Source organism: Leucoraja erinacea, chromosome 2 (assembly GCF_028641065.1).
Source record: "Leucoraja erinacea ecotype New England chromosome 2, Leri_hhj_1, whole genome shotgun sequence".
Lineage (NCBI taxonomy): Eukaryota > Metazoa > Chordata > Chondrichthyes > Rajiformes > Rajidae > Leucoraja > Leucoraja erinaceus.
In genome coordinates, this window is record NC_073378.1 from 23,478,777 (window position 1) to 23,503,895 (window position 25,119).

General features: G+C 43.5%; 1 protein-coding gene and 1 long non-coding RNA gene across 2 annotated transcripts in view; one reads left to right on the plus strand and one right to left on the minus strand.

Annotated features, from left to right (window-relative positions):
- Positions 1-11,675, plus strand: part of LOC129707719 (uncharacterized) — a 51,020-nt gene extending 39,345 nt beyond the window's left edge. Inside the window, exon 3 of the long non-coding RNA XR_008725222.1 lies at positions 10,854-11,675. This is a non-coding gene — a long non-coding RNA (uncharacterized LOC129707719). The remainder of the gene's footprint in view (positions 1-10,853) is intronic.
- The window catches only part of mrc1a (mannose receptor, C type 1a), a 142,554-nt gene that overhangs the window by 33,157 nt on the left and 84,278 nt on the right, over positions 1-25,119 (minus strand). The window contains exons 15-21 of the mRNA XM_055652940.1: positions 24,719-24,860; positions 21,277-21,318; positions 18,083-18,243; positions 17,915-17,979; positions 16,016-16,116; positions 5,733-5,875; positions 3,688-3,799 (exon numbers count right to left, since the gene is read on the minus strand). Coding sequence (XP_055508915.1) covers positions 3,688-3,799; positions 5,733-5,875; positions 16,016-16,116; positions 17,915-17,979; positions 18,083-18,243; positions 21,277-21,318; positions 24,719-24,860 — 766 coding nt within the window. The remainder of the gene's footprint in view (positions 1-3,687; positions 3,800-5,732; positions 5,876-16,015; positions 16,117-17,914; positions 17,980-18,082; positions 18,244-21,276; positions 21,319-24,718; positions 24,861-25,119) is intronic.

A 25,119-nucleotide genomic window follows, 5' to 3' on the forward strand; every position in this document is an offset into this window, starting at 1 on the left:
TAATAAAAAATATATAATAATGAGTTAATTCGAGAAATTCCATTGAAATTACATACAGCACTTTGGTTTGCACCATTGTCGTGTGGTTTACCAAGAATAACTGATCATTTATTGTAAATGTATTTGTTCTATAATTGATTGAATGTAAATCTGCAGCAAGTAAGTATTTCATTGTCTTAATCCCAGTGCATGTAACGATTAAATAGTCTTGACTTTTGAATAAAATTAAATTATTTCCAGCTTGCATAGAATAAATCTACCACTTTTTTAAAATCAGAGTTATGTGCATAATTTGGCAGCTCAGTCCCACAGCGATAGAGTTAATGCCTTACAGCGCCAGAGACCCGGGTTGGGTCCTGACTATGGGTGCAGTCTGTGCGGAGTTTGAAAGTTTTTCCTATGATCTGCGTGGGTTTTCTCCGGGAGATCCGGTTATCTGCCACACTCCAAAGACGTAGAGTTTTGTAGGTTAATTGGCTTGGTAAAATTGTAAATTGTCCCTAGTGTGTGAAGGATAATGTTCGTATGCGTCTGATTCTGATTCTGATTCTGAATCTTCTGATTCTGATCAAACATTTATGCCCAATGGTTTTAAAATGTAACTGTTTAGTTCACTGAAAGTAGCATCGCAGGTAGATAGGGTGGTGAAGAAGGCTTTTAGCATGTTAGCTAACAGTTACGGAACTGAATGTAGAAGTTGGAATATTATGTCACAGTTGTACAGCACATTGGTGAGGCCACACTTGGAATATTGCGTTCAGTTTTGGTCACCCTGCTATAGCAAATATGCCATTAAGCTTAAAAGAGTGCCAGATGAGGAAACTGAGACCGGCACAATAACAACATCTAAAAAACATGTGGTCAGGTTTATAAGGATATGGGTCAGGCATAGACAAATGGGGTTAGCTTAGATGGAATATCTTGGTCTGCATGAACGAGTTGGGCCAAATGGTCTGTTTCCATGCTGTAGGTCAGGTCTCTATGACTCAATGTTACCTTTCTGAGAGGAGAATATATGATGTACTAGACCAAGTGGGACCCATTGGAGGTCTGGTCCCCCAACGCAATTTTCCACCTCTCCACCAATTCCAATATTGGTGACCAGTGGGGGGGGGGGGGGGTGCTTTCTGGGGTGCTAGTATGGGTGTTGTGGGCTGAAGGGACTGGTTTCCAGAGGGCTAGTATGGACATTGTATGGACATAGTATGGACGCAAATGGATTCTTGGGGCAACAGCTCAGTCACTGAAGCCTGATGTGCTGGCAGCTCACTCACGGTTGGTGGGTTGGCAGTTGAAATTCCTTGAAATTCCATTGCAAGCAGAGTACAAGGCCACCAAATTCAAATGGAGTTTCATGCCACTTCAAGCAGGGTGCAAGGCCACCAAATTCAAATGGAGTTTCATACCACTTCAAGCAGGATGCAAGGCCACCAAATTCAAGTACAGTTTCATACCACTTCATGCAGGGTGCAAGGTCACCACATTCAAATGCAGATTCATACCATTTCAAGCAGGGTGAAAACCACCATAAAACCACAGAACACCATATAAACACCACATAAACACCACACTCACAGTTCAGTAGACATTCAGTGTGTTCAGTTGATTCACAGAGTCGTGACCTCTCCTTCCCCCATCTTGCAGAGACTAAGCCACACCCACACTTTTGGGTTTTATAATCCCTCCCCCCTCCCACCGGAAGGGAGTGGCCTTCATGGCGTGATTGACAGGAGAGAGATTCTCAACATTTTTTAAACACTAATAACACTTTTATTTTTCATTGATGGGAAGAAGCCTCTGCTCCTGATGAGTGGAGGGGGACTGAAGTTACCCAAAAATCACAGTCGTAAGTGGTAGCGTTTTATCTAAAATTAATATAAAGTGCAAACAGGAAGTTGTCAAGTTTCCACCACCAACAGCCATTTGCAGTGCTTCACTTCAAACCGACCACCACCAACTGCCATTTGAAGTGCTTCACTTCAAACCAACCACATTTTCATTTTCAAACCACATTAAGGGCACACACGGTTAGTAAAACCACACTCACAGTTTAGTAGACATGTGTTCTGTGTTATTCACAGCTCAAACTGAGGGACGTGACCCTCGCGCTCCCCCATTGTGCAGAGACTGACTGAGGCACTCAACAATTCAGGGTTTTATAGTCCCTCCGGGCGGGGCTTGGCCTTCATTAGAGAGAATCTCAACATTTTTTAAACACTAATAACTCTTTTATTTTTCATCGATGGGAAAATCCTCTTGTCCTGCACAGCGGAGGGGGACTCTGAGTAGGATGACCAAAAATCACAGCCGTAAGTGGCAGATTTTGTTAATAAAATCAATATACAGAACATCAGGAAGTGGTCAAGATCAGACTTTTAGTAATATACAGTAGATAATACATAAACTATTCTCCTTTAATTTATATATTGTTTTCAGATAGTCATAAATCAATATCTACATGTTTCCATCTCACTAACAATGGGAAGCTTTTCCCTCCAGATACCCATTCACTCACCACCTGAAATAACTGTTCCCAGTGTACCCAATGAAAACAATAATTTACAAGCTAGCTGATGGATTGCCATTATCTGCTGCTCTATTTTAGTGTTGTGCAATCAGGTTTCATGCTGTTACTTTCCCTTTAGACTTCATTTTATTGCACACTTTTTTGCATAAATTCTTCTCACAGATAAAGAGAAACAAAGAACCAAATTACACTCTACACCTGACCAATTAAAATTGTGTATTAGAATAGGACAGGAAAAAAATCATTTAATAGCTGTTGTAGTCATAAATAATTAAAAAACCTAATCTGTCACTGTAATGCATTTAAAAAAGGCATCATATTTCTAAATTGAACACCCAAATGTTCTCATTAAAAACAAAGGCTCCAAATTACCGGTCTGTTATTATCCAGGACGGTGACGCCCCTTCTGGCACCCGCTATCAGTCACCGGCCGTCAGAGTTAAGCTGAAGGAGCGTAGTGAGGGGACTGTGCTCTGTGTTCTGCGAGCGGGGGCCCACACCGCCCCCTCCCACATACACCCCCTCCCCTACCTCTGCCCCTGCCCCCACAACCCCCCCCCACACCCTCCCTCCCCTACACTCCCCCACTACACCGCCACACACACACCCTTCACCCGACAACCCCCCCTGCCCCTACCATCCCCTTTACCCCCACCATGCCCCACACCACACCACACACCCCCACCATCCTCCCCCTACTAACCCCCCCCCCATCCCCCTACCCCCACCACCCCCCTACCCCCACCAACCCCCCACCATCCCCCTACCCCCACCCACCCCCCCTACCCCTACTAACCCCCACCATCCCCCTGCCCCCACCAACCCCCCCCACCATCCTCCCCCACCCTCCATCCCCCCTACACCCACCAGCCCACCCACCACCCCATACCCCCACCATCCCCCTACCCCCCCCCCCCACACACACCCACACATCCCCTCCTCCGCCGACAGGCCCCGCCTGAAGACGCCCCCCTTCCGTGGCTGCAGGACGCTCCGTGCCTGAAGTCGTCGCCGTCCCCTGGCTACAGAATGCTCCCGCCGTTGCGTTGGGGGAACAGGTGAGTGGTGGAATATTGCGTTGGGGGACCTGGCCTGCCATGTGACTGGGACCCAATGGGTCCCACGTTGTATAGTAAATAATAAATACCATCATTACATACCTTGTTCTTTAGCATTTTGAATTGTTGCCAGATTTCCCCCATCCTTTATGCAGATATCTCTCGCAGAATTCCAGGGCTGAAAGTTTCCTGTTTTACCATAAAACTTGAAGCACTGGGGGACAGAATTTCCAAATTGTTAGAGCACAGTTGTGCAAGAACTGACTAATTTATAAGAGCTCAACAATAAGCCAAGGTAGCTGCAAATTTACACAAAAATGTATGTAATTTGCCGATCATTATTATGGTATTGGTTATGTCATGCTATTTTATGAAATGTAATAATATATTTAAATAGAAAAAGTAAAAAATGGTCAATGATATTGACAATTTTTTGAAGTCTGTGGAAGCAAGGAGTAAAAACAAAACATTCATTGGTACAGAGAACTGGAGATTGTCAGCATTACCGTAATGGCATTACCTGCCCCACTTTGGCAACTTTTTATGTGACTGCAGGAGACTTTGCAGTCACCACATGGTCGCCACATGTCCGCTGGTGGTTGCCGGGGAGTTGCCTTCATTGTCGTGGAGAGTTCCCATATTGTGGGAATTAGTCACGGCCTCATTATGGTCACCGAGAATTTTTCAACATGTTGAAAATTTAGCGGCGGCCAAAATGAAGTTGCCATGGAGATTAGCAAGAATTCTCGAGCCGTAGGTGGGTCACCAGGAGGTCCTAGTGGGTTGCCAGGAGGTCGAAGGTTCTCCGAGGTTCTCTTAAGTTGGAGCCAGTGCTGTCTGGTGAATTTCATTGGCTCATTGTGGGAAAAAAAGGTAAGCAGTAGTTTTCAGAACCTAGGATAACCGACCGGTAATGTTAAATGTCCGCCGAGCTTCACAGCCGTGTATCTCTGCCTTCTTAAAAGTTGTCTCCACTGCTTCATCCCCCTTCTCCCCCATCTTTTAAAGGACTTACCGTACACTGTGCTTTATTACAGCGCCAACTTTCCTGTTCATCGCAGTGTGTGTCTGTATCACCTTGGCTTTGCACAATGGGAATTTTTTAGACAGCGCTCCCCCTCTTGGCCTGCCCCCCGCCTTTGCGATGTGTTTGTGTGTGTGTTCCACTCTGACAGTCGCTGTTCCAGTTCCCGGTTTTTCAGGCGACTGCCGGCAACTTGACAGTCGCCGACAGTCCGCTGAAAAATCGCCAAAGTGGGACTACCACACAAATAAATTACTCAGTTAAGTCAGCTGTTTGTAGATATTTTCATGACTGCACTCTGAAGCTGAGCGTCTCATGGTTCAGAATCAGCTTGAAAGGCTTGCACCACGGCAGAGTCTCTCATTTAACTTCAAAGGACAGGAACAACACTGACAACCAAAGCCATTTTCTTGTGCCAGCTCTCCTTACAGCTGGTCAGCAGCCAGAATTTTTCTCCCTGTAATGTTTTTCGTCCCAAGCGAACCTTGTCTGGAAATGGAGGGCCAATTGAACCTCCAGATCTTAGACATAAAGTGCTGGAGTAGATCAGACAGTCCCACCAAACCCAGTGAGTTACTCCCTCACTTTGTGTTCTACATGAGTTTTCCATATCTGCAGTTCCTTGTGTTTCCTTATTTTAGAATTGTTCCAGGAGAGGGAGGAAGTCCTGAGCAGTAACTAGGCTTCAGGGAAAGAAAAAGTGAGCAGAAATAATCTCCAGTCCAGGGAATCAAGAACCAAAGGACATAGGCTTAAGGTGAGGGGGGAAAGATTTAATAGGAACCTGAGGGCCAACTTTTGGGACACAAAGGATGGTATGGGTATGGAACAAGCTGCCAGATGAGATAGTTGAGGCAGGTACTATCACATGCTTAAAAGATATTTGGACAGGTACAGTACATGGATAGGATAGGATAGGTTTAGAAGGATATGGGCCAAACTCAGGCAGGTGGGATTGGTGTAGATGGGGCATGTTGGTCGGCATGGGCAAGTTGGGTCATTGGGCCTGGGTCCACACTCTATTGTCCCTGAGAAATTGATGGAATGGTTTAATTGTGTAAATTGAAAATGGAAAGTACTAAAAAAAAACAGTAGTTTGGTTTGCATCTGTTGAATCATGTACCTTCTTTCCAAATGGTTTCCAGTCCTTGGGACATGCTCCTGTACTGACATCCTCTGTGGGAGCTTGTGTAGTATTTATTGAACTGTTACTCCTTTCACATATAAAGGGTAATGTGTGGCCACAGTTCATGTCATTCCAATATCCTTGGAAAAATAAAGCAAAGACAGAAATCACTCTTAACTGAAAAATATTATTTTATCAGCATGTGTGGATGTTGTGTTTAATTGTTGTTTAATAGGCATATTAAACCCAAGAATGAAAAGACAAGATGTTTCTTATCATGATAATGATCACATTATTAAAGATTAATGTTTGAGAATAGTTACAAATGATAAGCATGGATATATTCATTTACATAAAATCTCAGAATTCACAGTGCATTCAATATTTTCTAACATATTTTAAAGTGTAGTGATTCATACTTCTGTGGGTGAATGGTGCAACCATATTATGCATTGCAAGTGATAATTCAATTAATAACTGTGGGATGAAATGCTCACAAATTTCCTGCAATACTTCAAAATGATGGCATGATGTCTTTTATATACAGTGGCTTGCAAAAGTATTCATACCCCTTGAACTTTTCCACATTTTGTCACGTTACAACCACAAACGTAAATGTATTTTGTTGGGATTTTATGTGATAGACCAACACAAAGTGGCGCATAATTGTAAAGTGGAAGGAAAATAATACATGGTTTTCAAATTTTTTTACAAATAAAAAACTGAAAAGTGTGGCGTACAAAAGTATTCAGCCCCCCTGAGTCAATAGTCCTTTGTAGAACCACCTTTCGCTGCAATTACAGCTGCAAGTCTTTTGGGGTATGTCTCTACCAGCTTTGCACATCTAGAGGCTGAAATTGTTGCCCATTCTTCTTTGCAAAATAGCTCAAGCTCAGTCAGATTGAATGGAGAGTGTCTGTGAACAGCAATTTTCAAGTCTTGCCAGAGATTTTCAATTGGATTTAGGTCTGAACTTTGACTGGGCCAACACATGAATATGCTTTGATCTAAACCATTCCATTGTAGCTCTGGCTGTATGTTTAGGGTCGTTGTCCTGCTGGAAGGTGAACCTCCGCCCCAGTCTCAAGTCTTTTGCAGACTCTAACAGGTTTTCTTCCAAGATTGCCCTGTATTTGGCTCCATCCATCTTCCCATCAACTCTGACCAGCTTACCTGTCCCTGCTGAAGAAAAGCATCCCCACAGCATGATGCTGCCACCACCATGTTTCACAGTGGGGATGGTGTGTTCAGGGTGATGTGCAGTGTTAGTTTTCCGCCACACATAGCGTTTTGTATTTAGGCCAAAAACTTCAATTTTGGTCTCATCTGACCAGAGCACCTTCCTCCACATGTTTGCTGTGTCCCCCACATGGCTTGTGGCAAACTGCAAACGGGACTTCTTATGGCTTTTTTTCAACAATGGCTTTCTTCTTGCCACTCTTCCATAAAGGCCCGATTTGTGGAGTGCACAACTAATAGTTGTCCTGTGGACAGATTCTCCCTTCTGAGCTGTGGACCTCTGCAGCTCCTCCAGAGTTACCATGGGCCTTTTGGCTGCTTCTCTGATCAATGCTCTCCTTGCCCGGCCTGTCAGTTTAGGTGGACGACCATGTCTTGGTAGGTTTGCAGTTGTGTCATACTCTTTCCATTTTCGGATGATGGATTGAACAGTTCTCCGTGAGATGTTCAAAGCTTGGGATATTTTTTTATAACCTAACCCTGCTTTAAACTTCTCCACAACTTTATCCCCGACCTGTTCCTTGGGCTTCATGATGCTGTTTGTTCACTAATGTTCTCTAACAAACCTCTGAGGCCTTCACAGAACAGCTGTATTTATACTGAGATTAGATTACACACAAGTGGACTCTATTTACTAATTAGGTGACTTTTGAAGGCAACTGGTTGCACTGGATTTTATTTAGGGGTATCAGAGTAAAGGGGGCTGAATACTTTTGCACGCCACACTTTTCAGTTTTTTATTTGTAAAAAAATTTGAAAACCATATATCATTTTCCTTCCACTTCACAATTTTGCGCCACTGTGTGTTGGTCTATCACATAAAATCCCAATAAAATACATTTACGTTTGTGGTTGTAACGTGACAAAATGTGGAAATGTTCAAGGGGTATGAATACTTTTGCAAGCCACTGTAAGCGAGTTAGGTTTTCTGAAAAACGCAAGGAATCATTGGATTTGTCAAAGGTCGAACACTGTAAATATAAATCGAACGAAGTGCTGTAGATTAAATGAGTATAGTTTGTTTTTTGTCTTTTTTCAGTGGGAGACGGGGGAGGGGGGGAGAGATGGAGGGGGGGGGGGAGACGGGGCAGAGATGGGGGGGGGGGGGACGGGGAACAGACAGGGGGGGGAGATGGGGGAAGGGGAGGGGGGAGAGACGGGGGGGGGGAGAGATGAAGGGGGGAGAGGGGGGGGGGGGGGGGGGGGGGGGGATCGGACCGGCTCTCTGAATCTGCACGCCTCATCCACTGCCAGGATTGAACTTGTGTCCCCGGCGCCGCAAGCTCTGCCGAACTGCCACTGGACCATCCCCAGTTCCCCCCCCCCCCCCCCCCCTCCCCGGGGGGCCCATCCCTGCCCTGGGGGGGGCGGGAAATGTCCGGAGCGAGGGGACCCCAGCCCCCGGGGATGGGGGGGGGGTGGGGAGCTTTTGCATTTTTCAGCTTGAAATTGTGCAATCTGGTGCATACTGTAGCAAGTCTTTTAACTTACACTTGAATGCAACATTTATGCTTCAAATTAGATTAGGTATGAATAAGGTTAGGCTAAATTATATTCCTTATAACATTCCACAGTAGAGCCAGGCTCTGATCAACAGGTGCAGCACATGAATGACCTTAGTATATTCATATTATATTCAGATATAATTATATTATATTCATAGTATATTCAGATAATTTATGCTGCTATGCATATAGAGAGAGAAACAAAAACATAGAAACAAGGCAAGAGGAGTCAGACTTCCATCACTGTTCTGCACAAATAAATCAATCAACCTTACACTTTGACTATAGAAACAAGACAAAAATAATGCCACATATTTAACTGTATATGGTTCAATGAAATTAAGATATAATGTAAAACATATACATGAAAACAGGCCCTTCGGCCCACCAAGCCCACAGTGACCGGCAATCTACCATAAACCAGTTGTATCCTACACGCCAGGGACAATTTACAGAAGCCAATTAACCAACAAACCTGCACTTCTTTTGGATGTGGGAGAAACCGGAATATCCAGAGAAAACCATGTGGTCATAAGGAGAATGTACAAATACTGTACAGACAGCACCCGTAGTCAGGATCAAATCTGGGTCTGTGGTGCTGTTAGGCAGCAACTCTACCGCTGCGCCACCGTGCCACCCCATTAAATTTTCTTTTCTGTAATATATTTATTATGGTGTCACGTCAATAAAGTTGAACACATGATTCTGATTTCTGCCCTTAGTTGGATAACACACATCTCCAGTCATTGTATTTTATTGCTGGTTTTCAACCTCTTCAGTCTGAAGGTCTCGACCCGAAACATCACCTATTCTTTCTCTCCAGAGATGCTGCCTGTCCTGCTTAGTTATAGAAACATAGAAACATAGAAATTAGGTGCAGGAGTAGGCCATTCGGCCCTTCGAGCCTGCACCGCCATTCAATATGATCATGGCTGATCATCCAACTCAGTATCCCGTACCTGCCTTCTCTCCATACCCCCTGATCCCCTTAGCCACAAGGGCCACATCTAACTCCCTCTTAAATATAGCCAATGAACTGGCCTCAACTACCCTCTGTGGCAGAGAGTTCCAGAGATTCACCACTCTCTGCGTGAAAAAAGTTCTTCTCATCTCGGTTTTAAAGGATTTCCCCTTTATCCTTAAGCTGTGACCCCTTGTCCTGGACTTCCCTAACATCGGGAACAATCTTCCTGCATCTAGCCTGTCCAACCCCTTAAGAATTTTGTAAGTTTCTATAAGATCCCCTCTCAATCTTCTAAATTCTAGAGAGTATAAACCAAGTCTATCCAGAATTTTAGTGGACATTTTAGTGTCTATCTTCAGTTTAAACCACCATCTGCAGTTTCTTCCTACACTCTTTGTTAAGCGAAACAGGTCCCATTCTCGTAATATTATTTACTTCAACTAAGTCTTTTCTTCACCTCTGTTGCTGCAGAGAATTCAATCCCAGTTATCAAACCTTTCTTCAAAGTGAAAAAAAAATTCTAGCCCGTTTTAATCTGTTCATAAATCACCCCTGGATCCTCTCCAGAGCAATTGCACCGTTTCTACAGTGTGTCATAGTCGTCCAGCATGGAAACAAGTCCTTCATCCCAACTTGTCAATGCAGATCAAGATGCCCCATCTAAACTAATCACATTTATCCACATTTGGCCCATGACCCTTTAAACCTTATGTGTGCCCGTGTGTGTGTGTGTAAGGGTGTGTATTAGGTTGTGTGTGAGAGTGTGTGTCAGTGAAGCGGTGACAACACCCGGAGTGAGCGGAGACTTGGTGATGTCCGGGGAGCATTTCCCTCTCTCCTCCCCGGGAATTCAGGCCGGCCCAGGTGCTCTGTGTCCAGCCGGGGTCCGGGGGAGGTGAGGGTCAGTGACCCGGGGGTCGGGCATCGGAGTGGAGCCTTAGCCCGAGATTCAACCCCAGCGGCTCCGGATGCGGCACCGACGCACCCACTCACCCGGTCCGCTCCTGGCTCCGGGCCGGGATTGAAACTCCATGGGGTGTGGACAGAGTGGCCGCCGGACACAGAGCCGCCGGAGGTGAGGGTGGGAGTCGATGCTGGGACCACTGCCTTGTCACACCATCTGCACGGGAATGTGAATGCGGGTGAGGCAGCATCTATGGAGCGGTAGACAAAAATGCTGGAGAAATGCTTGAGTCTGAAGAAAGATCAAACTTAGACATAGATGCTGCCTCACCTGCTGAGTTTCTCCAGCATTTTTGTCAACATTGCTATTTTAAATAGTGTAACTTTAAATAGCTTAAGCCAATTGCTCATTCTTTATGGGAATTCCGCCGACAGGAAATGATTCGCATTGGTGAGTGTGGAGGAGTATGACTTTATTTATATTATGTGTTTTGGTTTTTTTTTTAGTTTGAAAACTTCTGTTATCAGCATGAGAGCGTGAGAATTTCATCAAATGCGTGAGAATTGGCAGCCCTGAAATATGGTGTTCGAAAGGAGGAGAGAGAATACAAGGAACTCTTAGCCAGTAAACTAACTTCAGATGATGGGAAAAGCTGGAACTTATCATTAACGACATGGTAACTGAATGCTTGAAAAGTAATAATTGTATTGGGCCTAGTCCACATGGATTAATGAAATTGAAATCATCTTTGACAAATCTGCTGGGATTTTTTTGAGGTTGTAACCAGCAGAGCAGTTAAGGCAAATTAAACCATATGGTTTTCATTAGGTTTTTGTAATCGGGCTAATATATTGGTGCTTTCATGTACCGAGGAGGTGGAGTGCTCTTGGGATCAGTTCTGTGATCCTCAGCTGCTCACAATGAATGATTTGGATGTGAGGATCTCTTGTACCACATCCCTGTTTACTGAAACACAAAGCTAGGTGGCAGTGTGGTGTATGAAGAGGATGCAGAGACACGTAGGAAATGAAATATAATGTGAAAAAATAGTAAAGTCGTTCAATTTAAAACATAAAACATGGAACAGTACAGGCACGGGAAAGTTGTAAAGGGTCGTTATACAGAGTGACTTTTTCATCCATGTACGAAAATCAGCAAAAGTTAATAAAAATGAAAAATCTGCAAATTCTCTAACTGATTTCCAGCGTCTTCAATCCTAAAGTGCTACTTCTGTTTCATTTTTCATAGATACTGCCTGACCTGCTGAGCAATTCCAGCATTTTCTAAATTAATTGCTAAAACTTAAAATGCAGGTTCATCAAGCAATTAATTGAATTGAATTGAATTGAATTTCCTTTATTGTCATTCAGACCTTACGGTCTGAACGAAATTTCGTGCAAATTAAGTGGTTACGGTGGCGCAGCCGCGGAGTTGCTGCCTTACAGGGAATGCAGCGCCGGAGAACCGGGTTCGATTCCGACTATGGGTGCTTTCTGTATGGAATTTGTACATTCTCCCCGTGAGGTTTCTCCGAGATCTTCGGTTTCCTCTCACCCTCCAAAGCCGTGCAGGTTTGTAGGTTAATTGGCTTGGTAAATGTAAAAAATGTCCCTAGTGGGTGTAGGATAGTGTTAATATGTGGGGATCGCTGGTCGGCGCGGACCCGGTGGGCCGAAGGGCCTGTTTCCGCGATGTACTGTAACTCTAAATTCTAAACAAAACTCTAGAAAGGCAAACAATGTTGTAAGAAGATTAGAATGCAACAGCAGAGACATCTTGTGGTATTAATATAGGGCCTTTGTGAGACTTCATGAGGAATATTGTGTACAGGAAGAACATGGTCTACATAATGTTTGAAATCAAGGAAGTGTAGCAAAGGTTCACAATTGAATTCTTGGCTAGCGGGATTGATGTGTGAGGAATAAGTATGCAGACTGTACTCTTCAGTTTGGAAGAATGGACAGAAATTGTATCTCACCGAGATTATGATATAACAGGCAGCATATTGTTGTAGACAGATAATTGCCCACCGAGCAGGAAACAGTAAATGGGCCTTTTCTGGTTGGTAAAATGTAATGAGTGGAATCAATGCTGGAGCCTCAGCTTTTATAATTTACTATACTAAGTGGGACCCGTTGGGTCCCACCATCACACAGGATGGCTGGTCCCCAACGCAATATTCCACCTCTCCACCAATTACAGTATTGGTTGCCAGTGAGGGGGGGTGGGGGGGGGGGGGGGGGGGGCTTTCTGGAGGGCTAGTATGGGTGTTGTGGGGTGAAGGGACTGGTGTCCAGAGGGCTAGTATGGACATTGTGGGCCAAATCGATTCTTGGGCTGGCGGCTCAGTCACACAAACCGGTTGTGCTGGTAACTCACCCACTCACGGCTGGTGGGCTGGCAGTTGACTCGCGGCTATTCCATGAAATTCCATTTCAAGCAGGGTGCAAGGCCACCAAATTCAAGTGCAGTTTCATACCACTTCAAGCAGGGTGCAAGGCCACCAAATTCAATTGCAGTTTCATACCATTGCAAGGCCACTAAAGACAGCGAGTCATGACCTCTCCCTTCTCCATCTTGCAGAGACTGAGCCATGCCCACACTTCTGGGTTTTATAGTCTGTCCCCCCTCCCGCCAGAAGGGGCGTCGCCTTCATGGCCTGATTGACAGGAGAGAGAATCTCAACATTTTTTAAACACTATTAATTATTTTATTCTTCATTGATGAGAAAAATCCTGGGCATGTGATGAGCGAAGGGGACTCTGAGTAAGATGGCCAAAAATCACAGTCGTACATGGTAGCGTTTTTTCTAAAATCACTATAAACCGCAAGCAGGAAGTGGTGAAGATTAGACTTTTAATTATATAGAAGGCGGCAACTTTAATTAGGCAACACAGCTTTAGCATTTCCAAACCAAAGGCAACACAACTCTAGCATTTCAAAACCAAACATAGAAACATAGAAATATAGAAAATAGGTGCAGGAGTAGGCCATTCGGCCCTTCGAGCCTGCACCGCTACTCAATATGATCATGGCTGATCATCCACCTCAGTATCCAGTACCTGCCTTCTCTCCATACCCCCTGATCCCCTTAGCCACACGGGCCACATCTAACTCCCTCTTAAATATAGCCAATGAACTGGCCTCAACTACCTTCTGTGGCAGAGAATTCCACAGATTCACCACTCTCTGTGTGAAAAATGTTTTTCTCATCTCAGTCCTAAAAGATTTCCCCCTTATCCTTAAACTGTGACCCTTGTTTTGGACTTCCCCAACATCGGGAACAATCTTCCTGCATCTAGCCTGTCCAACCCCTTAAGAATTTTGTAAGTTTCTATAAGATCCCCCCTCAATCTTCTAAATTCTGGTAAGTACAAGCCGAGTCTATCCAGTCTTTCTTCATATGAAAGCCCTGACTTCCAGGAATCAGTCTGGTGAACCTTCTCTGTACTCCTTCTATGGCAAGAATGTCTTTCCTCAGATTAGGAGAGCAAAACTGTATGCAATACCCCAGGTGTGGTTTCACCGAGACCTTGTACAACTGCAGTAGAACCTCCCTGTTCCTACACTCAAATCCTTTTGCTATGAATGCTAACATACTATTCGCTTTCTTCACTGCCTGCTGCATGTGCATGCCTACTTTCAATGACTGGTGTTCCATGACACCCAGGTCTTGTTGCATCTCCCAAAGACAAACCAAAGGCAACACAGCTTTAGCATTTCCAAACCAAAGGCAACACAGCTTTAGCATTTCCAAACTATATTTTCAAACCACATTAAGGGCACTGACAGGTCAGTAAAACCACACTCACAGTTTAGTAGACATGTGTTCAGTGTTATTCACAGCTCAGATTGAGAGACGTGACTCTCTTGCTCCCCCATCTTGCAGAGACGGACTGAGGCACTCAACACTTCCAGGTTTTATAGTCCCTCCAGAAGGGTCGTGGCCTTCAGAAGAGAGAATCTCAACATTTTTTAAACACTAATAACTCTTTTCTTTTTCATCGATGGGAAAAATCTTCTTGTCCTGCGGGAAGGGGACTCTGAGTAAGATGGCCAAAAATCACAGCCATAAGTGGCAGCGTTTTTTCTAAAATCAATATACAGAACAACAGGAAGTGGTCAAGATTAAACTTTTAGTAATATAGATATTGATGAAGATCGAAAAGTACGCTTAGTCAATTTGGTTTTGACACAAAGCTATGTTGCAAAGTAAAATATCAAGATGACATTAAGAGATTAGAGAGGTCAACAGATAAGTTAAGTGAGCAGGCAAAGATTTGGCAAATGGAGTATAAATAGGGGAAATATAAAAATATCCATTTTAGTAGGATTTTTTTTTTTTTTAAAGGCTTATTATTTAAATGGTGAGAGACTGTAAAACCCTGAGATGTAGAAACATTTGGATGTTCCAAAGTATGATTTACAAAAGGATACTTTGCAGTTACAACAAATAATCAGAGAAACAAAGTATATCATGTATTGCTGGGGGGCACGAGGTTGATGATGGAGTCGGGAGATTCTGCTTCAGTTCTATGGAGCAATGATGAGACTACCACTGGAAAATTGAGTGGTGTTTCTCATCCTTTCTCATCCACTCCCGTCACACTAGGGGCAATTTACAGAGGCCAATTAATCTACAAACTTGCACGTCCTTGGGATTTGGGCGGAAACCCATGCAGTCACATAGAAAGCATGCAATCTCCACACAGAGAGCACCTGAGGTCAGGATTGAGCCAGGGTATCTGGCCTGAGAGCCAGCAGTTCTACTGGTTGCGCCACTGTGCTGCCCAAGATGATGGCACAATCACCCACAGTGTTTCCAATGTCACCGTTAACATAGTTTGCTATCTTTAGGGGGTCTTTGACCACTTTGCCCTGATGACCATCTCTGACAGCAAGCTTCCATTATTGGGAGACACATGGTGCCCGCTTGCCTCTTAAACCCACTAATCATAACCAAACCTGCGCAAAACCTGCACAATTTGAAGCACCGCTTTCAGCTGAGAAAGCTGCCTTGGGAGTCTTGTGAGAGATCATTCTTTTAAGTTTGGGCTTTGCATGACCAGAGAACTTAAGTGTGTGTTTGTCGGTTGACTGGCCTCTGGTAATTTCCCCCTAGTGTGTAGGGACTGGATGCAAAAATGGGATAACATAAAACGATGGCAAACGGGTGATCACTTTTGCATGACCAAGCAATCCAATCCAATATGGTGAAGGGTAAAGGCTTCATAGGAATCTGAGGTGTAATATTTTCACACAAAGGGTGGTGGATGTATGGAACAAGGTAGTTGAGGCTGGGACGATACCAACGTTTAAGAAACAGTTAAACCGGTACATGGATAGGACAGGTTTGGAGAGATACGGGCGGGTGGGACTAGTGTAACTGGGACATGTTGGCTGGTGTGGGCAAATTGGACCGAAGGGCCTGTTTCCACGCTGTATGATTCTATGGCTTTCAAACACATGCTTGGTTATTGCACTTAATTGTACACAAGGACACTGATTTGCAGGATTAAGGGTATTGTAGAATCACATACCATGTTTGTACTGAAATCACCGCACCCCGTGCAAATGGGGTATTGAAGCATGCACCCTGCACCATTTTAGCAAATGTTTTCAAGCATCAGCAAAGATTATTAAGATTATTAGCAAAGTAAATTCTTACCCATGTTTGTGTACATGGTGACACAATTTTCATCATTATTTGCAAAATTGGGTTCATTCTGGGCCCAGGCAACGTAAGTAACTGGAGAATTGTCTATCCACCTGAGAAATCATAGCAAAAATGTCAGCCTCAATAGAAGAGTATAGGTTAGTGGGAGTTCCAATACAGACACAGTTTGGGGAACAGGTTGCTCTGGGGTATCCAAAAATACACAAAATAGAACCTCTACCCACTTTTAGTTTACCTCTGTACTCCACCACCTATCCCATCATCAACTACATATTGAGTTAACAACTATATCTATGATACCATTGAATTTCCTTTTAAAAGTCTGTAGCAATTTTAGTTTAGTTTAGCTCAGTTTAGTTTCAAGATACAGCATGGAAACAGGCTCTTCAGCCCATCAAGTCCACACTGACCACCGATCATGCGTTCACCCTAGAATTGTGTTATCTCACTTTTGCATCCAGTCCTTACACACTAGCGGGCGATTACCAGTGGCCAATCAGTCTACAATTGCACATCTGAAAGAACCCTTGTGGCCACAGGGAAAACATGCAAACTCTACACAGACACAGAAACATGTTTCCTGCCTCTAGTGTGTCCAGGCCCTTAACAATCTTATATGTTTCAATGAGATCCCCTCTCATCCTACTAAACTCCAGAGTGTACAAGCCCAGCTGCTCCATTCTCTCAGCATATGACAGTCCCATCATCCCGGGAATTAACCTTGTAAACCTAAGTTGCACCCACTCAATAGCAAGAATGTCCTTCCTCAAATTAGGGGACCAAAACTGCACACAAGACTCCAGGTGTGGTCTCACTAGGGCTCTGTACAACTGCAGAATCTGTGGAATTCTCTGCCTCAGAAGGCAGTGGAGGCCAATTCTCTGGATGCTTTCAAGAGAGAGTTCGATACTCTTAAAGATAACGGAGTCGGGAGATATGGGGAGAAGGCAGGAATGGGGTACTGATTGGGGATGATCAGCCATGATCACATTGAATGGCGGTGCTGGTTTGAAGGGCCGAATGGCCTACTCCTGCACCTATTGTCTATTCTTTATTATCTATTGTCATTGATGCCAATTTCATTACCCACAACGGTTACCTGATTGTATTTACCAACTTTGAGACATCGTGAAGTCCCAGGTTAGAAGCTGAAGCAACTAATTATGCAGGCGAATATAACTGATTTTAGTTTAATTGAGTTTAGTTTAGAGATACTGTGCCTTCAGCCCACCGAGTCCTCACCAACCAGCGATCCCCGCACATTAACACCATTCTACACACACCAGAGGCAATTTTACATTTATACCAAGCCAATTAACCTACAAACCTGGACTTCTTTGAAATGTGGGAGGAAACCGGAGCTTCCTGGAGAAAATCCACGCAGATCATGGGGACAACGTACAAATTCCATATAGTCAGGATCGTACCCGGGTCTCTGGCGCTGTAAGGCAGCAACTCTACCGCTGCGCCACTGTACTGCCCTTCCCCACTATAAATGGCAATATCAAAAAAGTCCCTATCAACGCCACCATGGCAAAAATCCAAATTCAAAAACAAGGAAAAGTGAATCTAAGTCACAAAAAGCTGGAGTAACCTAGCGGGACAGGCAGCATCTCTGGAGAGAAGGAATGGGTGACATTTTGGGTTGAGATCCTTCTTCAGACAAAGGGTTACTCCAGCTTTTTGTGTCTATTTTCAGTTTAAACCAGCATCTGCTGTTCCTTCCTACACAAAAGTGAATCTAAGTCAGATTTTGAGTTGGATGCATAAATCTTTCAGAATATTTGGCCATACAAAGAAGTATGTGAAGTGTCATGGGAAACAAAATATTTTAAATCCAAAGAATAATATCTAAGATATTCATGGACAATTATCAAAACATTTACTCACTTTACAACTTTGTCAAGGCCCACAAGCAAGCCTATAAAGTATTGATTGTTGGGATTTTTCAAAATCTGCAAAGATATTTAGGTTATTTCCAAAATATGTAACAATATTAAAAACATGATTCTGACCAATAACTTAAAGAGAAATCCTCCAAGACCAAGTTTACATTACCTGTTTCCATAAGAACATTCTTTCAGAAGCACTGCTGATTATAGCAAGGTCACCAAACCCTTTCTTACAGAATTCCCTTGCTTCATCCCAAGTAACTGGGTCTTGATTAATATAATACTGTGATTCGCCATGTATGATCCAGCCATCTTCGGTTTTTTCAGCTGTTGTTCACCATTCGTAACAAAAAGTATTAGTTTAGAAAATAATACACGTTCTTATTAATTCAAAAAACTATACAACTTTACATTTACAAAATCGATGGATGACATATGCACCAGTAACAAAGGGCAACATTCAGGGAGCAAACACAAACTGCTGGAGGAACATCTGTGGAAGGAATGGATAGACAACTTTTCAGGTCGAGACACTTTTATAGACTGTTTGTAGAAACATAGAAACATAGAAAATAGGTGCAGGAGGAGGCCATTTAGCCCTTCGAGCCACCACCGCCATTCATTGTGATCATGGCTGATCATCCCCTATCAATAACCCGTGCCTGCCTTCTCCCCATATCCCTTGACTCCACTAGCCCCTAGAGCTCTATCTAACTCTCCCTTAAATCCATCCAGTGACGGCCTCCACTGCCCTCTGTGGCAGGGAATTCCATAAATTCACAACTCTCTGGGATAAAGCCTGGCAAGTGATAGATGAGTGCAGGTGAAGGGGGTAGATGGGTGGAGTAAGTGACAAGGAAGACAATATGGTATCAGATAAAGAGAGGAGCGAAATGTAAAGCCAAAAGAAGGGATGTAGGTGGAAAGAGTCACAGGGGAAGGGGAGAGAGGGGGGATTAAAATGGAAGTGAAAGACCCGGGGATGGGAGGTGAGTGTACAAAGGAGGGTAAAAGAGCAAGAAGACTGGAGAGGTTGGAGACAGTGGGAGAAATGGATGCGCACTAGCGGGAAAAAGAGCGGAGTAGGAGGCTACATCTTGAAATTGAAGAATTCAATGTTCATACTGGTGGTTCATAAGCAGAATATGTGGAACGGAGTTACTAAAGTATCATAAAACGTTAATGATGTTTCTATTTGTTGTCAGTTATCTGATATCTCCATAGCATTTTCTGTGACACTCCTTCGTAATAGATAAAGATCTAAAAGTAAATGTTTGTCCTCTGCAGAGACCGTTCCCTCCGCAATTCCCTGGTTAACTCGCCCCTTCCCACCCAAACCACCCCCTCCCCAGGTACCTTCCGCTGCAACCGCAGGAGATGCAACACCTGTCCCTATACCTCCGTCCAAGGACCTGACATTCTTTACAGCCGAGGTAGAGGTTCACTTCCACCTCCTCCAACCTTGTCTACTGTATTTGTTATTCCAGGTGTGGGCTCCTATATATCGGCGAGACCAAGCGCAAGCTCGGCCAACGTTTCCCTGAACACCTCCGCTCAGTCTGTCTAAACTACCTGATCCCCGGTTGCTAAAAACTTTAACTCCCTCTCCCATTCTGATCTTTCTGTCCTGGGCTTCCTCCACTGTCAGAGTGAGGCCCAGCGCAAATTGGAGGAACAGCACCTCATATTGTGTTTGGGCAGCTGACACCCCAAGCTATGAATATTGACCCTTGCTTTCCCTCTCTCTCCATCCTTCCCCCATCCTAGTTCTCCGACCAGTCTGACTGTCCCCGGTTAGATTTTAGCTCTGCATGCTTCGTTGTCAACTTCCCCAAGCTAACAATGATCCATTGTACATTTTTCTTGCACTTCATCCCTTCATGTCTCGTTTTCACACCCTACCCTTTCTTATCTCTGTGTCTCCCTCTCCCCTGACTCTCGGTCTGAACAAGAGTGTTGACCCGAAATGTCACCCATTCCTTCTATCCAGAGATGCTGCCTGGCCCGCTGAGTTGCTCCAGCATTTTACGTCTATCTACATCCGGTTCTATGTTCTACATCTCCTTGAATCCATCGGCCCTTTATAGACTTGTCACGAGGTTTGAGCTTATCAGTTGTTTGTTCTAATGGATGTCACTGTGGGGAATTCACAATGATTAGCTGTAGAAATAAAAGTGAGATTCTTCATTCAATCAGATTGAAGAACTCTCTCTGAGACTCACATTGTACAAATTGTAAGAGGACATTGTAAGAGGACATGACTTCAGAATTAAGGGACAGAAGTTTAGGGGTAATATGAGGGGGAACTTCTTTACGCAGAGAGTGGTAGCGGTGTGGAATGAGAAAAAAAAGTGGTGGAGGAATCAATTTTTGTATCAATTTAAAATAATAAATTTGGCATATGATGCCAGGGAATGGAGGGTTAGTATGGTGCAGGCCGAAGGGACCTGTTTGTGTTTTGTAGGGCCGAGATGGCCATTTCCGTGCTGTAATAGCAATGGTTAGATGTTAAAGGGTTAAACATCAAAAAAATAAGGGACAGGAATAATTGTATTTAAATCATTGACTCAGGAAACTAAATAACGATTGAAATATTGCATTTGGATGTGAATAAAAGAAAAAAAACATTTAATGAATCAATTTTTGACAATTTCAACAGTTTGGCACCTTGGCCAGTATGGATTAGTTGGGCCGAAGGGCCTGTTTGTGTTTTGTCTAACTCCATGACTCTAACATAGCAATTTGAGAGTGCAAAGGGTTACATGAACAAAAAAATCACAATAAAACAGCGATAAGGCCACAGATGGAGTACTGAACAGAGTTCTGGTCATCACATTACAAAGGGAGGTGATTTTGCTATAGAAGAGGCTGAACAGATTCACCAGTATGATACCTGAGATGGAGTGCCTTACTTCGGAAGGGAGACTACATAGGTCGTGTGGGTTGTCCTTGTTGCAGAGTTGGCTCAGGAGCCATGTGACAGAGCAATGGCAATTACAAACATTATAGAACAGATAAACACCAGGATTTTTTTCCCCTGTGGCAAAGGTATCCAAAACCTGAAGGCAGAGGTATAAGGAAGGGAGGAATACTTTTAGAGAAATAAACCTAGTCACGCAGATGGACCAAGAGTTGATAAATGGGACACAAAGTGCTGGAGTAACTCAGCAGGTCAGGCAGTGTCTCCAGAGAACGTGGATAGGTGACATTTTTGGATCAAGACCCTTCTTCTGACCCTTGCTAAATGGGATTAGGAGAGAAAGGTAGTTTATGATTGGCTTAGACATGGTGGGCCAAAGGACCAGTCCTGTGCTGCATGACTATATCAACCTACAACATTAAAATTATAATTTTACTCACCTCCAACAGTTTCAGTTTTAGATTCAGGCATTACAGTTTTTCCTAGGGAATCAAAAGATTAAATTATTAATAGTTAATAGCTGATAATATGGATAGGAAACTTATAGAGGGATACGAGTCAGGTACAGGGAAAAAGGACGGCTTGGTTGGGAATGTTGGCCTGCATGGGCATGTTAGGCAGAAGGATCTGCTTCCATGCTGTACGAGTCTATGACTCCAATAGATAATTAACCTTGGGAATGCAATAGAGACTCTTATTTTTATTTTCTGGGATTGGCACATTCATGGTTTAGATTTCACAGGTCATAAAACCATAAGACATGGAAGCAGAATTAGACCATTCGTCCCATCGAGTCTGCTCTGCCATTCCATCATGGCTGATCTATTTTACCATCTCAACCGTATTCTTCATCTTCTCCCTGCAACCTTTGACCCCCTTACTAATGTCCTCTTGTTTGAAGGGAAGGTTCAAACAAGAGGACATGATTTGAGAATTAAGGGACAAAAGGTTTAGGGGTAACATGAGGGGAACTTCTTTACTCGGAGAGTGGTGGCTGTGTAGAATGAGCTTCCAGTGGAAGTGGTGGAGGCAGGTTCGATTTTATCATTTAAAAATAAATTGGATAGTTATATGGACGGGAAAGGAACGGAGGGTTATGGTCTGAGCGCAGGTGTATGGGACTAGGTGAGAGAAAGTGTTCAGCACGGACTAGAAGGGCCGAGATGGCCTGTTTCCGTGCTATAATTGTTATATGGTTAATTAATAACCTATCAATGCCTGCTTTAAAAATACCCAATGATTAGGCCTCCACAACTTGTCTGCAGCAATGAATTCCACAGATTCACTACCCTCTGGCCAAAGAAATTCCTCCTCATCTCCATTTTAAAGATATGTCCTTTTATTCCTAGCAAGTGCCGTCTGATCCTGGACTCACCCACTACTGAAAACATCCTCTCCACATCCACTCTATCTAGGCCTATTACTATTTGACAAGTTTCAACAAGATTCCCCCTCATCCTTCTAAACTCCAGTGAATGCAGGTCCAGTGCAGTCAAACTTTCACAATATGTTAACCCAGTCATTCCTGGGATAATTCTCGTAAACCTCTGGACCCGTTCCAACGCCAGCACATTCTTCCTCAGATACGGAGCCCAAAACTGCTCACAATACTCCAAATGCGATCTGACCACTGCCTTATAAAGCCTCAGCATTATGTCCCTGCTTTTACATTCTAGTCCTCTCGAAATCAATGATAGCATTGCATTTGCTTTTCTTACTACCGATTTGACTTGCAAATTAAATTTTTGGGAATCTGGCACCAGCGCTCCCAAGTCCCTTTGCACCTCCAATATCTGAATTCTCTCCCCATTTGCAAAGTAGTCTATGTCTTTATTCCTACTACCAAAATGCATGACTCCACACTTTGCTACGCTGTATTCCTACTACCATTTCTTAGCCCACTCTCCCAACCCGTCCAAGTCCCTCCATAGTGTCCCTGCTCCCTCTACACTACCTGCCCCTCCACCTTTATTCGTATCACAGCATCTTTTTCTTTTCAGTGTCTTGTATAATGTTACAGTTTTGTTGTCGTGTGCTGTCTGTGTCTATAGTATGTGCCCACCCGTGGTTATGCTGCAAGCAAAGATCACTGTGTTATTTGTCTAGTTAATGCCATGCAGTCTGGGGTATGCTCTCTGTCCCACTGTGTTCCTCCAGTTCTCTGTGTTTTTCTCAAGATTCCAGCATCTGCTGTTCCTTGTGTCTCTATTTATTTTCAGTTTTCTATTTGCAATAGAAGCATGTAAAACAAGAGCAGAGGTTGGCAATTTGGTCCATTGAGCCTGCTCTGCCATTTAAAGCGTGCTTGGCTAGTAAGATCATAAGACATGGGAGAATCAGAACAGTTGGCCACTCAAGTCTGGTCCGCTATTCAATCACGGCAGATCTATTTTTCCCTCTCATTCTCCTGCCTTCTTTGACACCCTTACTAATCAAGAACCTATCAATCTCCGCTTTAAAAATAACCAATGACTTGGCCTCCACAGACATTTGTGGCAATGAAATGTGACTAAAGAAATTCATCCTCTGGACTTTTTCCAACGCCAACACATCCTTCCTCTGATATGGGGCCCAAAACTGCTCACAATATTCAAAATGTGGTCTGACCAGTGCCTTATAAAGCCTCAGCATTACATCCTTGCTTTTATAGTCTAATCCTCTTGAAATAAATGCCAACATTGTATTTGACTTCCAAGTAAACAACATTCACTAACTCTCCTTTGTCTATCCTGTTCAGAGAATTTCAACAGATTTATCAGGCAAGATATCCCCTTAACAAAACCATGCTGACTTCAGCCTATTTTATCATGTGCTTCTAAATACCCCGAGACCTCATCCTTATAAATGGACAAAATCTAACCAACAACTGGTCAGGCTAAGCAGCCTTTAATTTCCTCCCTTTTGCCTCACTCCCTTCTTAAACAATGGAGTAACTTTTGTGATTATTCAGTCCTCTGGGAAGCATTCCTGACTCATAAAAGATCACTTCTAATGCCTACACAATCTCTACGCCTAACTCTTTCAGAACCCTGTGGTGTACTCCATCTGGTCCATATGATTTATCCAGCTTTAAGCACCTTCTCCTTTGTAATAGCAACTCCACTAACTTCGTGCCCCTAACTCTTGAATGTTGCTGGTGTCATCCACTCTGAGGTCTGACGCAGAAAACGTCTTCATTTCTTTGTTCTCCATTACTACTGTACAGCATCATCCTCCAATGGTGCAATGCCCACTCTTCCCTCTCTTTTATGGAAGTGCAGGGAATAGAGGGATATGGATCTTGTACAGGCAGGACATCAATTTAACTTGGCATCAAGTTCAGCACAAACACCTTGGGCTGAATGGCCTGCCCTTGTGCTGTACTGTTCTATATTCTATGTTACCCAGCCAAGCCAGAGGAAATATGCTATCGATGTCCAGCTTGTTAAGCTTTGTCGGAATGTTGAACCTTCCAAGCAGATTGCCTCTTCCTACCCCGAGCGCTCTTGAATACAGGCCTTATTGACTGACCTGACTCTCCTCATAAAACAAACCCATCATTCATGAGTGTAACCTTGCACTACCTGTTTGGCAGTGTATCGCCTCTTAGTTAAAGAGACCAAAAGGTGGTCTAGAAGAATGTGTAAACTTTCTAAATCTTTCTCCTATATTAATGAAAGTGCTCATCTTAAAAGACATTCCATCTTCATTAAAACCAATGGGAAATGGGGAGGTGGGAGTAAGAGGACACGATATATCATAGATTTTGGGTTTGCCAACTACAAAGATATAACTGTAAGTATCTTCTGCATTTTTGCATTCAGAAGTTTTGGCATTCATCGAATTTTATATTTAATTCTATATTTTGTGATGAAAGTTGAGAACACATTCTTTAATATTTGCCTTTTTTAATTTTGCATATCCAATCACGCAAGGCTTCACAATGTATGTCGTTCCATCGCAAATGATCTGTGTGTGCTTCACCACAGTTCTCAATGCCACGATGATTGTTCGGTTCTCCAGCATTCCAGTTCTCATAGCTTACCTACAACAAACATAAAAATAACCACAGTTTAACTGTCTGAATGTATAACAACAAAACAAGTTCTGTGCTGAGACCTCTGCTATATGCTGATGGGTTGGTTAGTAAGTTTGCAGATGACACCAAGATTTCTGGGGTCATAGATTGTGAGGAAAACTATCAATGTATAGGGTGGGATATCGATCAGTTGCAGAAATGGGCAGAGAAAAGGCAGATGGAGTTTAATCCGAGGTGTGAGGTGTTGCCCTTGTGGAGGTGACGT